The sequence below is a fragment of the Portunus trituberculatus genome, chromosome 41 (assembly GCF_017591435.1).
Source record: "Portunus trituberculatus isolate SZX2019 chromosome 41, ASM1759143v1, whole genome shotgun sequence".
Classification (NCBI taxonomy): domain Eukaryota; kingdom Metazoa; phylum Arthropoda; class Malacostraca; order Decapoda; family Portunidae; genus Portunus; species Portunus trituberculatus.
This window is the reverse complement of record NC_059295.1, coordinates 5693898-5712647: the sequence shown is the minus strand read 5'-3', so window position 1 is coordinate 5712647 and position 18750 is coordinate 5693898. Positions and strand designations below refer to the sequence as shown.

At 47.4% G+C, this 18750-nt stretch overlaps 2 protein-coding genes across 2 annotated transcripts in view; one reads left to right on the top strand and one right to left on the bottom strand.

Moving 5' to 3' along the window:
• LOC123516771 (putative nuclease HARBI1) overlaps positions 1-17452 on the bottom strand; it is a 50623-nt gene extending 33171 nt beyond the window's left edge. The window contains exon 1 of the mRNA XM_045276411.1: positions 17392-17452. The gene's annotated coding sequence lies outside the window, so the exon portion shown is untranslated. The remainder of the gene's footprint in view (positions 1-17391) is intronic.
• Positions 1593-3203, top strand: LOC123516773. Its single transcript, XM_045276413.1, has one exon. The coding sequence runs from the start codon at positions 2030-2032 to the stop codon at positions 2702-2704; it is 675 nt and encodes a 224-aa protein (XP_045132348.1). The 5' UTR covers positions 1593-2029; the 3' UTR covers positions 2705-3203.
• Positions 17453-18750: the final 1298 nt, after the last annotated feature.

Here is an 18750-nt window from a genome sequence, read left to right as displayed (position 1 = left end):
CGGCTCGGGCAAAAGTCTTGCATCGCCCAGATCCAAGTTCACGATGGCGTCCAGACCCCACTCCTCTCCTATGGCCACTGCAAGGAACTGGCCATCATCTCCCGGAGTTCCCGAAGCCGATTCTCAAGGTCAAGCATGTTAACCGGTGCAGCGAGCGGCCCCTCCTGACATCACGTCTCCATATGCTGCAAAGGAGTACTTCCTTCGTGAGTTTTCAGACGTACTTCTCTCCAAGGAGGATCTGAGGAAGGCTCCCTGAAGCCCATGGTCGCACAGCCCATGCAGATCCACCTGAAGGAGGGCGCTACACCGTTCGCCATTCACACACCACGACAGATCCCTTCGCATTCCAGCAGCAAGTCAAGGATGAGCTGGACTCCATGGTGCGTCAAGGGATAATTGAGCCTGCCGGCGATGAGCCGTCTGCCTGGTGTCACCCCTTGGTCGTCGTGGCTAAGGACAAGGGAGTTCGCATCACGGTGGACCTCACAAAGCTCAATAGCCAGGTTTCTCGCCCAGCTCACCCAGCACCAACACCTTACGCCGCTGTCCGCAGAGTCACTCCGTCATCCCGCTTCTTCACGACAGCAGATGCTCTGTGTGGGTACTGGCAGTTGGTACTTGACGAGAAGGATCGCCACCTCACAACTTTCATCACCCCGTTCGGCCGGTTTAGGCATTGCCGAGGCCCCATGGGCTTCGCAGCTACTGGTGACGCCTACTGCCACCGCGGCGACTTGGCACTCCAAGGGTTGGAGAATTGTGTCAAGGTGGTGGACGACATTCTTCTCTTTGATGATGACTTCCCCACACACTTGCAGAGGATTCATCAGATGCTCAGCAGATGCAGAGAGCACGGGATCACCCTCAACAAGGACAAGTTTTCAGTTGCCGAGCCTCAGGTCCAATTCTGTGGCTACAACCTCTCCCCCTCTGGCATCTCTGCAGGCGAAGACCGCGTCAGTCCAATCCGGAACTTTCCTACGCCCGCGAACTTGACTGACCTCCGCTCCTTTATGGGCCTAGTGAACCAGCTGTCAGAGTTCACCCCAGACATAGCAGCCGCAGCCCAGCTTTTTCGCCCTCTCTTGAGCCCTAAACGGACGTTTACTTGGACAGCGGACCATGATGAAGCCTTCAACCATGTCAAGATGGTGCTTCTCCAGCCGCTTGTTCTGGCCCACTTTGATCCAGCGTTACCAGTCGTCCTCCAGACGGATGCCTCCCGCCTTCATGGGATTGGGTACGCTCTCCTGCAAGATCACGGCCAAGGATGCACACGACTAGTTCAATGTGGCTCACTGACGCTGAGACGCGCTACGCCACCATTGAGCTCGAGCTGCTTGCCGTTGTATGGGCCATGTCCAAGTGTCGGCTCCATCTCATAGGCCTACAGCACTTCACATTGATGACGGACTATCGGCCACTGGTCCCGATCCTGAATGCCTACACTTTGGACGCGATCGAGAATCCCTGTCTCCAACGTCTGAAGGAGAAAATCTCGCCCTACATCTTCACAGTCGTATGGCGTGCCAGGAAGTTGCTACGCACCCCAGATACTCTCTCGAGAGCCCCAGTCAGCCACCCCACTCCTGAGGACGAGATGGCGTGCCCTGCTGCCACTGCCCACCTGAGGTGTGTCGTAGCTGCCAACGCTGAAGGCTCCGACCAAAACACACCACACCATGACGCCGATCGGACGCTCCAGGAATTCAGAGCAGTAGCAAGGGCAGACCTGTCATATGCCCATTTGCCCGCCTGTGTGACATCTGGCTTCCCGTCCAACCGGTACGAGCTCCACAGTTCTCTACTTCCCTACTGGAAGCTCCGCGATCACCTCTACGCAGATGGGGAGCCTGTCCTCTATGGCTAGAGGATCGTTGTTCCTGTAGCTCTCCGCCGCCGCACCCTTGCTCGTCTCCATGACGAGCCACCGCGGTGTGGAAGCCACTCGCCGTCGGGCGAGGCAGACTGTTTTCTGGCCTGGCATTGACTCCGACATCGCCAATACTGTTCGTGCCTGTGAACCATGTCAAGTCCTCCAGCCGACAACCCATCCAGGCCCTTTGAGTCCGTCTCTGCAGACTTCTTCACAGTCGCTGGCAAGTCCTTTCTTGTCACTGCGGACAGACTCTTGGGATGGCCTGTGGTCGTCCCATGTGGTGCGGACACCACAGCCACACGCACCATCCAGATGTTCTGCCGCTATTTCCGGGAAGTGGGTGTCCCCCTCCGTCTCCGAACTGATGGCGGGCCCCAGTTTGCCAGTGCAGACTTCCAGAACTTCATGGAACGCTGGGGTGTTCACCACATAGTGACTTCGCCGCACTATCCCCAGTCTAATGGCCATGCTGAGGCGGCTGTCAAGTCGGTGAAGCATCTCATCTTGAAGACAGCCCCCTCCGGCAACATTGGTACGGAGGAGTTTGCCAGAGGTCTCCTGGAGCTGCGTAACTCTCCCAACTATACAGGACGGTCCCCTTCGCAACACCTCTATGGCCACCCTCTTCGGTCCTGCGTCCCTGCCCACCCAGAGTCCTTCTCCGCAGACTGGCAGACCAAGACGGAGGAATGCGACCGCCGCGCTGCCGCCCGAGCTGAACAGGTGCAGGCTCACTATGACCAGCACGCCAGGCCCCTCCCCCAAGCTGTGCATTGGAGCCACAGTCCGCATCCAGGACCCTGTGTCTCTCCGCTGGGATAAGGTCGGTGTGGTCATGGGCTGCAGCAGGAACAGGGAATATGATGTTCGTCTCCCCAGCGGACGTGTCTGGCGACGCAACCGCCGTCTCCTGCGCCCAGTGCCGCCCCATGGTGATGATCCTCCCCACCATATCCCTGTGGTCCCTTGGTCAGACGAGAAAAGTCCGTCTGCTTTACTTGCTCCCCCAGTTGCCCCACGTCGTTCCCAGCGGCTCATGGAAAAGAGTTCCGCTCGAGACAGTGCTACGAGCGTGAGGGGGGAGGGAGGTGTGGATATGTAATGTAAGGTATCATATGTATTCATTGTACCTCTGATTATTGTACGCCTGGCAACCCACCGTTAACCTCAGTCTTGCTGGCGTCTCCAAGGCAGGCACGCGAACGGGGGTCCTTCCAAGGCTTTCTCTGTGTTCCTCTGCCTGAATACACCTACTACAGTTAGTACGTGTTTCTATGAAGAACTACTAGATTTTCTCTGCCCCAGTCGGAAATCTTAGAAAGATCGGAAATCAGGCGTTCTGTTGCGTCCCTTCGTGATCTGTTGACTTCCTGAGGGGTTGGTCGTCTCTGAAAGGACGTGGAAAGATGTAGGGTGGTATCATCAGCGTAGGAGTGGATAGGGCAAGAAGTTTGGTTAAGAAGTTCATTAATGAATAATAGAAAGAGAGTGGGTGACAGGACAGAACCCTGAGGAACACCACTATTAATAGATTTAGGAGAAGAACAGTGGCCGTCTACCACAACAGTAATAGAACGGTCGGAAAGGAAACTTGAGATAAAGTTGCAGAGAGAAGGATAGAAGCCGTAGGAGGGCAGCTTGGAAATCAAAGCTTTATGCCAGACTCTTTCAAAAGCTTTTGATATGTCTAACGCAACAGCAAATGTTTTACCGAAATCTCTAAAAGAGGATGACCAAGACTCAGTAAGGAAAGCCAGATCACCAGTAGAGCGACCTTGACGGAAGCCATACCGGCGATCAGACAGAAGATTGTGAAGTAACAGTTGTTTGAGAATCTTCCTACTCAGGATAGATTGGAAAACTTTAGACAAGGAAGAGATTAAAGCTATAGGACGGTAGTTTCAGTGATTAGAACGGTCACCCTTTTTAGGAACAGGCTGAATGTAGGCGAACTTCCAGCAGGAAGGAAAGGTAGAAGTAGATAGACAAAGCTGGAAGAGTTTGGCCAGGCAAGGTGCAAGCACGGAAGCACAGTTTTTAAGAACAATAGGAGGGACCCCATCAGGACCATAAGCCTTCCGAGGGTTAAAGCCAGCGAGGGCATGGAAAACATCGTTACGAAGAATTTTAATTGCAGACATGAAATAGTCAGAGGGAGGAAGAGAAGAAGGGACAAGCACAGAATCATCCAAAGTGGAGTTGTGAGCAAAGGTTTGAGAGAAGAGTTCAGCTTTAGAGACAGAAGAGATGGCAGTGGTGCCATCAGGATGAAATAAAGGAAGGAAAGATGAAGAAGTGACGTTATTTGAGATGTTTTTGGCTAGATGCCAGAAGTCTCGAGGGAGTTTGAGTTTGAAAGATTTTGACATTTTCTATTTATGAAGGAGTGTTTGGCAAGTTGAAGAACAGACTTGGCATGATTCCGGGCAGTGATATAAAGTGCGTGAGATTCAGGAGATGGAAGACTCAAGTACCTTTTGTGAGCAACTTCTCTATCATGTATAGCACGAGAGCAGGCTGAGTTAAACCAAGGTTTAGAAGGTTTAGGTTGAGATAAAGAATGAGAAATGTACGCCTCCATGACAGATACTATCACCTCTGTCATGCGTACATACTTCTTCACCTGTTTATCTCGTCAAATATCCAAAATCTCCACTCATGTGATCAAAAATATTGGGGCATTAAGGATCTAGATGTACCTTGTAATCATCAGCCCCTTTCCGTAACCTGTCATTATGATTGATGACACGCTTGGCTGAAAACTCCAAAATATCTGTGTTACAACTATCAGATCGATTTGTTTTTCTTTTGTAGGTCCGAAACATGTTTGATAGCCCTGTAATTAAATTATATCAGTTGAATATAAAATTATCCCTTTATGGGGCAAGTTGTTACAGCTTGTAACAACAAGCCCCAAGGTGACCATATCACTTCACTTCATAACTTAGGTTATTCAGTCAAGTTTTGGGAAAATAAATTGTTATCATAAAGCAAAAGGACAGCTGTTTCAAGTAATTAAGTCAACTTTAGTGAACTTTAACTTCAACAAGATCTATGAAAATATTTTGAAAGGCCAGAATACTTACTCAAGATGTCCAAAAACAGATTTTTGGTTGTAGTTTTGGAGACAGTAGTCACCAGTGGCTTGCTCCCTCCGAGAATGTGACCGATACTGATGTTTACATGCCACTAAAATCTGAGCTCCATCTGTTGCCACATATTGAAGCACACATTGTATCAACTTACCCCTGTATACAACTAGCCCCGGTCGCATATTTACCAAGTCTGGAAGGGTTCGTCCCGGGACGAAATTAGAGCCAATCATAGGGCGAGCTGACTATGACGTCACCATGACGTCGCCAGAGAGCGAGGAAGTGGTACAAGTGACACTGATCATGAAGGCGATGCTCTCAGGAAGAGGATGCGTGTGTGTGTGTGTGTGTGTGTGTGTGTGTGTGTGTGTTGGTGGAGTGCCAGAGAGAGAGAGAGAGAGAGAGAGAGAGTGAGAGTTGTCTCCATAGAAGTGTATAATTCTAGGGCTAATTTAATCAAAGAAACAAAGACTTACGATATTTAACATGCATATGGTAACATTATTAATAGCTAGTGTAGTGAAGCACAACACTAGAATACAGTGCATAAACAATATTCCCTTGTGAAGCTTGAAAAATCTGCTGGTAACATTTTGCCTTTCCGCCTTCGGGGTCTAATTTTATTCAGTGCTGATGTCTAAGTAAGTTGTGTATATGCACTAAAACATTGATATTCACTACCAGAACACTCAGTCATCCAGCAAACAGAGGAAATGTGCAAGGTTTACTGCCTATTAATTTGATGCCAACGTCGACGAGCCGAAAGATGCCTCCACGAATTAATCTTACAAGCAGACACTATATAGTTAAATTAGATAAAATGGGTTTGAAGATTTTAACCCCAATATGTAACTAGCACATCATGCACAAGTGTTGTTTAGTTGTAGAACTTGTATGCCCCTTTCGTGTTTGGAATTGGTCTACCTACCTGATTGTATTTATAATGCTTGTAAGAGCAGGAAAGGAGACAATATTTTACCATTAAATGTTCATCAGTAATATTCATTATCTTAGAAAAAACACTCACCAGCAGGGATAGGATTACATGTTGCCTTTCCTGCTTGTTTTTACCTTAGTAATCCATAATAATCAGAGCTGGCTGTTCTTTTATTTACCCTACAGTATAGCTCTCTCTCTCTCTCTCTCTCTCTCTCTCTCTCTCTCTCTCTCTCTCTCTCTCTCTCTCTCTCTCTCTCTCTCTCTCTCTCTCTCTCTCATATATATATATATATATATATATATATATATATATATATATATATATATATATATATATATATATATATATATATATATATATATATATATATATATATATATATATATATATATATATATATATATATATATATATACAAGCACAATCATACAGTTCACACATAACATATACATTAAAACGGAATCTTTATCCAGCAAGCTGGCCATTTTGGTTGTTGTTATTGTTGTTATTTTCGGGCTTCGACGAACTCACAGATCCTATGACCCCTGGTGGTGGCCTGTGAGGTGATCAGAGGCGGGGTAGTTGTCCACACTTCTTCAGAAAGACGCAGGTGAGGCGGAGAACCGCAGCTTGGTGTGATGAGTGGACGCCCGCCGCCGCCAGCAGGGTGGGCAGGTCAAAGGTAGACACACCCAAGGCAACAAGGTGATCACGGAGCACAACACGGTGGGAGTGGAAGCGGGGGCAGTGTAAGAGGAAGTGTTCGATGGTTTCCTCGACCGTTCTGCACCAGGTGCAGTAGGGGTCCGGTGATAGACCCAAGCGATGCAGGTGTGCTGTGAGTCTTGTGTGGCCCAGACGGAGGCGGGTGAGTGCTACATCTAGGATGCGGGACTGTTTCCTGATCCAAGGCTGTGGAGATGAGTCGCTACGGTAAATACCAGAGGTGACTCGGAGTGCGGTGATGAGTGAAGAGTCCCAGAATGAGTGGCAGAGGTGAGATATGAGCCGTTTGGCAAAATGAAGCTGGAGGGGTAGGGGGATAATGTTTACATGGGTTAAGGCCATCTTAGCAGCAGCATCCACCACCTCATTCCCCCGGATGCCGCTGTGGGAAGGCACCCACTGGAAGGTGATATCCCAGCCAGTGTTCAGGAGATGGAGGAAGGTGTTCTGGATGGAATGGAAGAGGGTTGTGGCGGAGAATGGCTACCGGGACAGGAGGAGAGAGAGATGAGCGGGAGTCGGTGTAAATTACCACCATGGGTTTCGGGTGAGAGGTGCGGAGATAGATGAGGGCCTGGAGAAGGGCAAAGAGCTCCGTGGTAAGGTACTCAGGAAGCCTCCATGTCTTACAGATAGCTGTACTGGCGTCATATATAGCTGCTGCCGAGGAGGGCAGGGAGGCATCTCTGGACCCGTCCGTATAGATCTTGAGGTGGTGGTGATAAATGGACCGGTCCAGCTGTTGGAAGTGGGCTGCTGCTAATCCACTCACAGATGGTTTGAGAGGAAGCCCAGGAACGTGGAGAGCAGAATTATGGGAGACGTCCAGCCACGAAGGAAAAGGTGAGTAGGGGTTGACAGGCTGTGGAGGTGGTGGTGGTAAGTGGAGAATGGTTAGGCTGAACAGGGCACGCACTACTAGTGGCTGACGGGCAGTGGGGAGCCATACAGGAGCTTGCTGATCCACACCTGAGTTGGAGTGGAGGGTAGAGAGGGGATGGGAAGCAGGCAGGCCCAGTATCCTGTAGTATTGTTGGCACAAGGTCATCCGTCTGTGGGTGCACAGTGGAGGAATACCACTCTCTGCATGTAGAGAAACAACTGAGGAGGATCTCATGGCCCCCATAGAGATCCTCAAGGCAGCGTTCTGAATGGGGTCAAGCTTGAGGAGGTTGGAGTAGGCAGCTGACCCATAGAAGCAGCTGGCATACTGCATTTTGGCCCTGATGGTGGTCTTATAGTAGTGGATGTGATGAAGCTATTCGCTTCATCACATTCAGGCGTTTGTTGCAGGAGGTGCGGAGATAACTGATGTGATTTACCCAGGAGAGGCGAGGGCCATCCAGCCGCAGTCCGAGGAGGGTGTGTGAGGTTGAGTATGGAACAGCCTCCCCACTTAAGGTGACGGTAGGTGGAGTTGGAAGCTTTCTCATGGTGAAACACACGAGAGAGCTCTTTGAGGCACTAACTTGTAGCCCCCAGGTTGTCATCCATGCACCCAAGGCGGTGGCAGCCACATGAAGGTGGTCCTGAGCCTCGGAAAGTGTGGGTGCTCGACTGACGATGGTAATGTCATCAGCATAGAGGAGAAGGTGAGAGTGGGTAGGAACCCGTAGGTCAGAGAGAAGAACATTGAACAGAAGGGGGCTGAGAATGGATCCCTGAGGTATGCCACGATGAATTCCTTGGGAAGGTGACAGTGATGAACCAACGGCCACTTGGAATGAGCGACCGGTGAGGAAGTCGCGCACCCAGGCAAGGGTGGTGCCAGTGATGCTCATGAGTGCCAGCTTGTACAGGATACCTTCATGTGGTGCCGAATCAAATGCTCCCCCCAGGTCAAGGAAGAGGGCCGTCATGACTTGACGCTGGCGGTGTCACAGATGTGATACTCAATTTGCCCCAGCACATCCAGGGTACTCCGGTGAGGGCGGAAGCCACACTGCTTCTCTGCTACCTTGTTGTTAGCTTCTAACCACCAGGTGAGGCGGGTGTTGACTAACCTCTCCAGCAGCTTCCCGATGCAGGAGAGTGGGGTGATGGGCCTGTATGCTGAGGGGAGTGTAGGGTCCTTTCCAGGCTTGAAGATGGGGATGTGGATGGCGGGTTTCCAGGTGGATGGAAACTGCCCCGATTGCCAGCTGTTGTTGTATAGTTGTAGGAGGCAGGCACGTAGGGGTGGGGTGAAGTGGCGGATGAAGTCGTATGGGACTTTATCAAGGCCTGGCACCTTACAGGGTTTTAGTGTAGCTAAGGCTGAGGAGAGTTCATGAGGCTTGAATGGTTGAGCAAGGGATGGGAGAGCTGGAGAGGAGACGGCAGTTTCAATAACTGAAGTAAGGGTTGGAGCCGGACGAAGAGGAGGAGGTAAACCAATCTTGAGGTGGAAGTGTTCTGACAAGATTTTTGCTTTTTCAGGGTCAGCCAGTGGGGTAGAATCATCATCAGAAAATGGGATGTTCTGAGATACCAACTTGCCCTCCATGGAGCAGAGAAAGGACATGGTACACTTGGGAGAGGAGCGGAAGGAGAGAGTGGAGCAGTGCAGGTCCCATGCATTCCGCTTTGCCTTGAGGATGGTCTTGGCACAGATGGTATCCAGGCGGCGGTAAGCACGGCCAGCCTGGATAGTGGGGGTCCTGCGCCACTGATTCCAAGCCTGGCAACGGTCCTGTACTGCCTGCGCACAGGCTGCATCCCACCAGGGCTTCCCAGGGCGGCGTGGGCGACGACGGGTGAAGAGTGGGAAGGCAGTTGTGCCAGCCTCGGACAGCACCCCAGCAATGGTTGTTGCTGCTTCATCCATGGGAAGAAGTTGGGTGTCCAGTGAGGAGGGAAGCGCAGCCACGTACCGGAGCCAGCCAGAAGAATTGAGCCTCCAGTGGGGCATGCAGTCAGGTTGGGGCTGTGGGGAGACTTGTGGGAGGGAGGCGAAGAGAGGGAGGTGGTCGCTACCCATGTAAGGTCCAGTGCGGAAGGTGGAATCCTTGAAGGTAGGGTCTCCAAGGAACAGGTCGAGCACCGAGGCGGCCCCAGTATGGGGATGAAACCTGGTCGCTAGTCCGGGAGGGCTGAGGAGGGATACATGTGTTAGATCTAGCAAGGCTTGGAAGAGAGCGTTGCCAGAGGTGTTGTGATGGTGAGGTGGCAGTTCAGGCTCCAAACATGTATGATGGGCGTTTAAGTCCCCCATTATAAGCACTGGAGGCTGCAGGGTGGAGAAGTAGCGCATAAACTCTCGGTGGCCAGCTGCACCCCCAGGATTGTAGCAGACTGCCACCGTGAGCCAGCCACCACCGAGTCCAACCTTGGCAGCAACAACCTTCAGACGCCCATCTTGAGACTGAGGGATAGGGAGAGGCGATGAGATGAGGGAGTCGTGGATGGCGAGAAGGACTCCTCCTGCACGTCCTTGACCACGATCTTTGAGATTACCTTGACTTTGACATTTTTGCCATTGTTGTAGAAAAAACAACATTTCCAGGTGATTTGCTAATTGGATTCACAACCAAGCGAGACTAAGATATCTCAATATCACCCGCAGAACATGGCGTATACTGCTCACACATATTCATTCCATTCATAAATTCAGGCGTAACTACAGAATCACTATCTGCAATTAGAAAACTTCCTGAGACAGACAATACCACACCAGTTCAAATAGAAACATAATAACGTGGCAGAGCAAACAAAGGCTACTGGCATAGGGGAGACCGGGGCGCATATTACCAAGTCTGGAAGGGTTCGTCCAGGGACGCAATTAGAGTCAATCATAGCGCGAGCTGACTATGACGTCACCATGACGTAGCCAGAGAGTGAGGAAGTGGGGGAAAAGCTCGCTGTGATCATGAAGGCGGTGCTCTCAGGAAGAAGCTGTATGTGTGTTGTGTTGGTGGAGAGAGAGAGAGAGAGAGAGAGAGAGAGAGAGAGAGAGAGAGAGAGAGATTGTCCCATAGAAGTGTATAATTCTAAGGCTAATTTAATTAAAGAAACAAAGACTTTCGATATTTAACATGCGTATGGTAACATTATTGATAGCTAGTGTAGTGTAGTGTGCATAAACAATATTCCCTTGTGAAGCTTGAAAAATCTGCTGGTAACATTTTGCCTTTCCGCCTTCGGGGTCTAATTTTATTCAGTGCTGATGTCTAAGTAAGTTCTGTATATGCACTAAAACATTGATATTCACTACCAGAACACTCATTCATCCAGCAAACAGAGGAAATGTGCAAGGTTTACTGCCTATTAATTTGATGCCAACGTCGACGAGCCGAAAGATGCCTCCAAGAACTTGCTGGCTTTCTAACCCGTTTGTTTACTGAAGATTCGTAAACACCGCGGAAACCAAAATGGCGGCTAACTTTACTGCGGGATTTCCTGCTGTTTTTGTTGATCGAAGCTCGCCCTACGGATCGCTGAGCTGTCTGTGCCAGGGTTGCCGTGTTAACCTTGTCTGGCCGGTCACCTAGGGCTGGTGGTGGAAGAGTCCCCGCGATGGAGGCAGACGTGGAAATGCAGGACTCCGTCTCTCCGGGCAAGCGTGGGCGGCCTGACACGCCCCCTGATGACAGCCCGAAAAAGTCCCACTGCTGCACTGCCCAGGATCATCCCCAAGCCCCGGACGAGTACGTTAAGGCCTCGGTCCTCCTCCGAGGTACGGAAGGGGGGCGTCTCTTCGGCAACCCGGCCAAGGTATCTCGTGTCCTCCACGACTCCGCCTTCAGGAAATACATCCTCGAGGGGGAGACCCGATCCCTAGGCAATGGCTCGTCCCTGATAGTGGCGGTGTGGGCCCACAACCTTCCCAAGACCCCCATGCTACAGACGTCCTCCTTCACCCTAGGTGAGTGGCCTGTTACCTGCCGTAGAGCAGACCGGGACAGCGGTACTTACCACTACGCTAAGGTGGGGCCTCTGGCGGACGACACCACCCTTGAGGAGGTCCGGGACGGCTTCTGTGTCCTGGAGGGCAATGAAGTGGTGGAACTTACCTGGCTTCCACCCCACAGCCTGCCACGCTTCGCCACAGGGAAGTGGCTTAGACTCAAGGCGAGAGGTTTCCTACTCAACAAGGTAACCATCGACCAGCTGGTGTACTTCCCACGCTCCATTCTCCTCCCCCCTCCTGCGCTGCCCAGGGTGCCTTATGTTAGGGCACTCCATCAACACCTGCAGGTCCTCAGTCCGCTGTTCCCGCTGCAGTGGCCCCAACCCCTCCCGGAAAGGCGACAAGGACGAGGTATGTTACAAGCCCTTCCACTGTTTCCAGTGTCGAGGTTCCCATGGGCCCCAGTCACTCCATTGCCCCCACAACCTCCATGTCCAACAGCTATACACCCGCCTGGCGAGTGAAGGCAAACCCCTCCCTGAAATTAACAAGCTGAGGGCCCTCCAGTTGCCTTGACCACAGCGACAGACTCCTACACCAGCCACCCCTGCTCCTACCATCCCAACCCGCTCGGCTGCTCGGGTTGTTGAGCCAGGGTGTTCCTTCGCCTCTATTGTCACAGGGAACAGGTTTGCTGCTCTCCAAGACCCACCCATTGAAGCTGCTACTGTCGCCCAGGAAGAGGACACCATGCCCACTCCTCAGATCACTACACCACCTGCTATCCATGTTGCCCACAATCGGAGGAAGCCAGGTAGGCGTTCGGGTGTACAGCCTCCTCCACCCACCCCGATACCTGATGCTGAGCCCAGGCTCCTGCCTGTAATGGTTGAGGCCGAGGTCCACCATCCCTGATCACCTATCAATACTTATCACATTCAACTTCACCAGTACTTTATACCTTTCCTCCGAAGACCATAATTCACCAAAGCAGACTGGGACTCATTCAAAGAATATGCAGATGAACACATTCTACAGCATGAAGTGCAACCCGCTAACTTGGAGGAAATAGATTAATTAATAGAAAACTGGTACCCCATAAACAATAAATCAATAAGAAAGCACATCCCAACAACATTCTACCGACCCTTACCCGCGCACACATTCAATCACGACACAAAAGTCAGCCAAACAGCATTCAAATACATTCAACATCACGCCTCCAGACACAGATGGACATACCAGACATACCAGTATTCCAAAACCCTCCGACACCAACTAACTGAAAGAATGATATTAAAAGCCAACAGAAGCTGGAGAGACATTTGGAAAATCAGTCTGCACTTGCAAAGAACGCAGGACATTCTGGAAAAAAAGATAAATAAATAACAAATCTATAAGGCCAAATAACACCAAATCTGTACTACATATACAACGAAAACAATATATAAGTATATGTAGCGGAAGGAAAGGGGCCATTACATCAAAATGTATGGGATAAAGTATTTACCTAATGATGAAAAGGAAGAGGAAAGGGAGGATATGAATGATAATTACACTACAATAGATTACATGAACTACAGTCTTCACAGAATCACCTCTATAATAATGCAGACCCAACAAGACTAAACAATAGTCCCTTAGACCCCCAAAAAAATAATAACAGAAGAAATTAGATGTTTAAAAAAATTTGCAAGAAAACATGCCCCTGGAGTAGTGGCATAAACAACAATCCTCAAGAAACTGCCTAATTCAGCCATAATCTCTTTCCGTAATTAGTTATCCCGACACATGGAAGGATGGCATAATAAAACTAATTTCTAAAGCTAACAAATCCTCCCACTACGCTTGTAACTATCGAACAATATCCTTATTAAACGCAGTATTAATTGTAGACTAAAATCATTTCTAGAATATAGCAACCACTACAACGAAAACTAGTTCGGCTTCAGAGCAAGAAGAGGAACTAACCAAGTTTTACCAGTCATCACCTAACAAATAGCCTAAAACAAAGGTAATAAGAGACAATGCCAAATCATTCTCAGACATAACGAAAGCTTTTGATAAAGTATGGGATCTTGGCCTAAAAAACAAGATTTTACAATTACAGCTACCAACAACCATCGAAAAAATACTAAATAACTTTCTTGATCACAGTGTAGCTCAAATAAAAAATAAACAATCATATGTATGCCCAAAATTCAGCTAACAGTCAGGAGTACTACACTATTTACAATATACACCAGGGGTTCTCAACCTTTTTATCGTTAAGAACCCCTTGTTTATAAGACCATCTGTAGTGCCAGGATAATAATATTAAGATTTTTAGTTATTAAGGGCAGCTGTAAGTGTAGCGACACACGTGGACCACTAGACATACAGACGTATGACGAACTCCTAACGCGTAAGACAATTTCGTAATGTAATCTCATTAGTAATGGCAACCGAAATCACTTTTAGTTACTCCACACTAGTCCTATTTTGACGACTGACAAATGCTTGGGAGGGGGAGAGGACAGGGCCCACCAGGGGGGCTTGAGCGTGAGAAACGGAGCGAGGTGCACTTCCCAGTCTCACATTAGGTGTTTTCAGTAGCGGCGCGGCTGGGGGCAAACGGAGTCAAACGGAGGCAAGTTTTCGCAAACGTGAGCTCTCGTTTGGCAAACGCTTTTTAGCCAATCAGCGTGGAGCAACCCCATCAACCTCATGGAATGAGATCAAGAAGGAGTTACATTTCGAATAAAACTGAATAGTTAGACGTATGTTATAATCCGACTCAAATATGAAGGCCGCTGAGGGGGAGAGACCTAACAGGGATTCTCCGGCTGCGGCGTCGCCAAGCATCGTAGCACATGTTTCGATCTCATTATTAACTTACATCTTAATGAACCGTCATAAAAGTGTATTCCTCTAAATTTCTAATAAGGATGTATAGAGAGCTTTGAATATTGTTTTAGTGTAATGAAGACAATGATTCTGTATAGATACCACAAAATGTAGCACCACTGCTCTCCAGCGTTGCTGCTTTTCAAGGTTGGACATGGGTGAGGTCAACCTCCCTGACCGCTGATAATCCCCAGGTCAAATCGAGTCACTCCTCCCCTCCCTGTCGCTCAGGATGGAAGGTGAATATCTCGTCCGCGCTACTCGCCATCGTAACCTTCATAGTCAAGAGAAATTAATCAATTACAGCGTCAACAAGTTCTGTTTAGAGGATTCTTTTATTATCAATGTGGAGGACATTTCTGACGAAGAACTGTCTGATTAAATAGCTGAGAGAGGATTATGCCTACAGGGTAAAAACTCTATAAAAAAAACGCACCTTAACTCTTACCTCATGGGTGGTGTGGAAAAAGAGTAAAATAAAACAACAAAAAAGATGCATGTCTAATTATCTATTTTAGAGAGAGAGAGAGAGAGAGTGTGTGTGTGTGTGTGTGTGTGTGTGTGTGTGTGTGTGTGCCGCGTCACAGGAGAACCAATACGTAAACTGTTGAAAGACTCGCGCAAGCAGGAATACACACACACACACACACACACACACACACACACGTGCATGAGAGAACTATATAGTAATAAGAAACAGGAGGAAGTAGTAACAAGCCAGAGAGAGAGAGAGAGAGCGGGAGAGATGGGCGTTTCTCCACACTTCAATGTTAGTAACCAGCCGGTTCCTGAATGTATTGGTACGGCAACAAACCAAAACGCTTACCATGTTGTTTGGCTCGCGCACCAACTATTTATGACAGTTCCACAATTCGCTTTTTTGTGTTTGGAGCGCTCGCCAACCAAATTGTCTGGCCTACCAAAAGGATATAAAGCGTCGGAATGGTTGGTAGCCCCGCATAGCTGTGGTTGGTAAGGGTGTGAGTGAAAACCTGGTGAAAACGTAAACAATTTCGTTCGATCAGCTGATAACATGTCTCAAGGAAGAGAAAAGTTGACGTCGCTAACCAGCGACCAGAAAAGCACGTTGGTTGATCTTATCAACCAATTCAACGTCGTGCTTGATAAAAGTGGTAATTACTCCATGATAGCTAAGAAACAGGAAGCATGGGAGACAATTACCAAGAAGTTCAATGCAATATGTGCAACATTGTTAATCAGTTTTTTTTTTTTTTTCCAGACTCATCACTGACTATGATCACATTTTCAAAAAGTAGATAACACACACACACACACACACACATGCAAGGTATAGTGATTAACATTAAAAGTAGATGGTTAAGTTTATTCATTCTTACATACTATTTGTACTTTGCAATACCTACATTATACACCATAAGATCTTATATATACTTTTCCTTTCTTTACCTTTTGGAACCTTATATATATATATATATTCTTATTTAAACTTAGTGTTAATCCTATCAAGCAAGAACTAGAAAAGAAAAAGTATTATTACACTGGAGCCCAATCGGGTACACAGGGAAAAGTTCTTGAAACTGGCCCTCAGAACCATCTTTGAATTAATGATTCCCTAACTTGTGTGGCATCCAGTTCATGTTCATCTTCATTCTCCAATAAATCAACTACTTCCTGTGCCTCAACCTCAACATCTAACATGTCCACTCTTCTTGAAATAGCAATGTTATGCAAAACAGCACATGCCATCACAATTCTTTTTGTATTGGGAAGTTTGGTTCGCAGGGGTATGCTTAAGCATGCAAATCTTCTTTTCGGTACACCGAATGCCCTCTCAATACAGTTCCGTGTTTGTATATGAACTATATTATACCTCCTATGCTTTTCAGTTCTTGGAGCTAGGAGTGGAGTCAGTAAATATTCCCGACTTGGATACCCACTATCCCCTAACAAATATAAACCGCTGTAATCTCCTTGCTCTAGAAGATGACAGATACGACAATTAGAAAATATTCTTGAGTCATGTACGCTGCCAGACCAACTTGCGACAACATGCTTAAATTTGAGTTCTGAATCACAAATACCTTGAACATTTAACGAGTAAAACCCCTTTCGACATCTATACATCTCAACGTTGTTCCCACCTGGACTCTGTATTGGAATATGTGTACAATCTATACACCCCAATACACCTGGCATACCAGCAATATCATAGAACTATTTTTGGTATAATTCTAGTTTCTGCCCATACTCTCCCCTCCACCCCCCAACAAGCTTGGGGACAGGTGGGAATGCGGGGTTTTGTGTGGGGTACATGAAATGCGTCGGAAATGCGTATTTTTTGCGTAAAATGAAAAAATTCCCATTAAAAGTCTACATGATTTTCATTACAAATTTCATGACGTTGATGAAGCCACGGAGCTCCATCACACTCGGAAATAAGCAGTACACTGACTTGCATTTGTTTATTGCTGGGGTTTGTGGGTAACTAGTGAATAGGATTCTTATTGTGTCTATAGTACTTTTGTCCCATAACGTGCCACCACCTCTTAACACCACAAGCTGCGCCAATGGGAATTTGCTATATGTATTCGAAGGCGGGGCACAGCTGGGCAGACAGGTGCACAGAGAACTGTGTGCGCAGTTGAGCTATGGCCACCAGTGACATTAGTTGTAAAGGTTGCGAATTTGAGTACTGGGAAATCATCGCTCCTGCGATGCAAGTCAGTGTACGAGTGCAATCGAGAAGAGGACCAGCCAGGACTCTCGTTAAGGTATTGTGAGGAGGGGTATTGGTAGAGTTAGGGCATATTGTGTGAAGCTATAAGAGAACCGTTGTGAGGGGAGGGAAGCTGCCCCAAAGCAAGGATACGCTAGGTTTGGTTACGTTAGGTTAGGTTTGTTAGGGGTACATGATATCTCGGCTTCAGTCTACTCCACTCCTTCCATATTATAGTTTTTGCCCTTTAATTCGTCCACTTACCTTTCTTAATAGTAGAAGCAGAAAGTAAGAATTCATGTAATGATATATAAATAACAAGATTAATCATATACTTACCAAATTTAGTCAGTGAAGTAGAGATGTAACGAGTCGATTAGGCTGTTGTTGATATTTGGCGTGAACTCACAAGGCGACTACAGTAGACTTGAAAAATTAAAACGTATGCTCAATATAGCATAAGAAAAGCTTTGTTGTACCATCAAAAAAATTTGACATGGTAAATAGACTGAAATAAATTTAATTACTGTTAGCTTCTTTTTACATTTGGAAATTTGAAATACAAGGCGGTAGCTTTGGTCGCCCGGACACTTGACCAATATTTTGCAAAACCCCTCGACCAAAGTTCCAATCTTTGGTTCACTAGCGCAGTGCTGTCCAAACATTTTTACCTATTGTACTCTTTATTGCCGCCTTCTACTGTTACGTACCCCCGTAATGGCTGATTAAACTCAGTTACATTTAGCATAATGCAAATAACATATCAAATATGAAAAGAGTGCATAATAGGAGTGCTGGTCAATAAAATTAAAACTTTAATGCTAAAATATAAAGAATTATTTAGAAACAAAATGCATGAAAATTACTTACAGCTTGGCTGTATTGAGTCTACTGCAATGATCAGGCTTTGTTTCAGGTTGACATTCAATTTGTTTCTCTGTTTTGATTTGATAACACTTATTGCGGATAAAGACGCCTCACAAAGGTAAGTAGATCCAAAGGGAAGAAGTTTTTCGAAGGCAATTTTTCCTAAGTCTGGCTGCTCCTTCTTCACAGAGCTCCAGAAGCAAGTGACATTTGATCTCTCAAATAACAGTTTTAGGCCACGGTCCGCACACACTTCTATCAGTGTTTCCTGAAGGCAAATAGGAAGCATTTTCTCTTGTCCAGACAAGAGGATTGGATTTGTAATCCAGTCCAGCTGTGCTGATTGTTCATGTATGTCAGGAATGTAAGACTTAAAAAGTACTGATGAAGTTGGACATATGTTCCACAATGACTGGTTTCACAGTGGCTTTCTCATAATGTTATCGGGAAAGTAGGCATCTGACAGAGGAAAACACGTAAAATATCCCCCTGAGCATGTCTCCTTTCATAGCCCTAATTTTTTTGAAAACCAGCATCTTTGTCATACAGGTTGAGAATGTTTGTGTCCTTACCTTGCAGAGACATATCTAACTCTTTCAGTTTGTTGAATATGTCTGATAGATATGCCAGTTGTGCAAGCCGAGTAGTTTAAAAAAAAAATGTGGCAAGAAGAGACCCCTGTTCTGATAAGAATGAAGCTACCTTATCTCACAACTCAAACAATCTGGCGAGTATCCTCCCACGAGACAGCCAGTGCACATCTGTGTAATAGTTCTGTGTGCTCTGACCCCATGCTTTCACACAATCTGTGAAACAGACAAGTATTAAGTG

What these genes read in the sequence shown, in the direction of transcription:
- LOC123516773 (XM_045276413.1), top strand. Translation starts at nt 2,030, where the DNA reads ATGTCAAGTCCTCCAGCCGACAACCCATCCAGGCCCTTTGAGTCCGTC.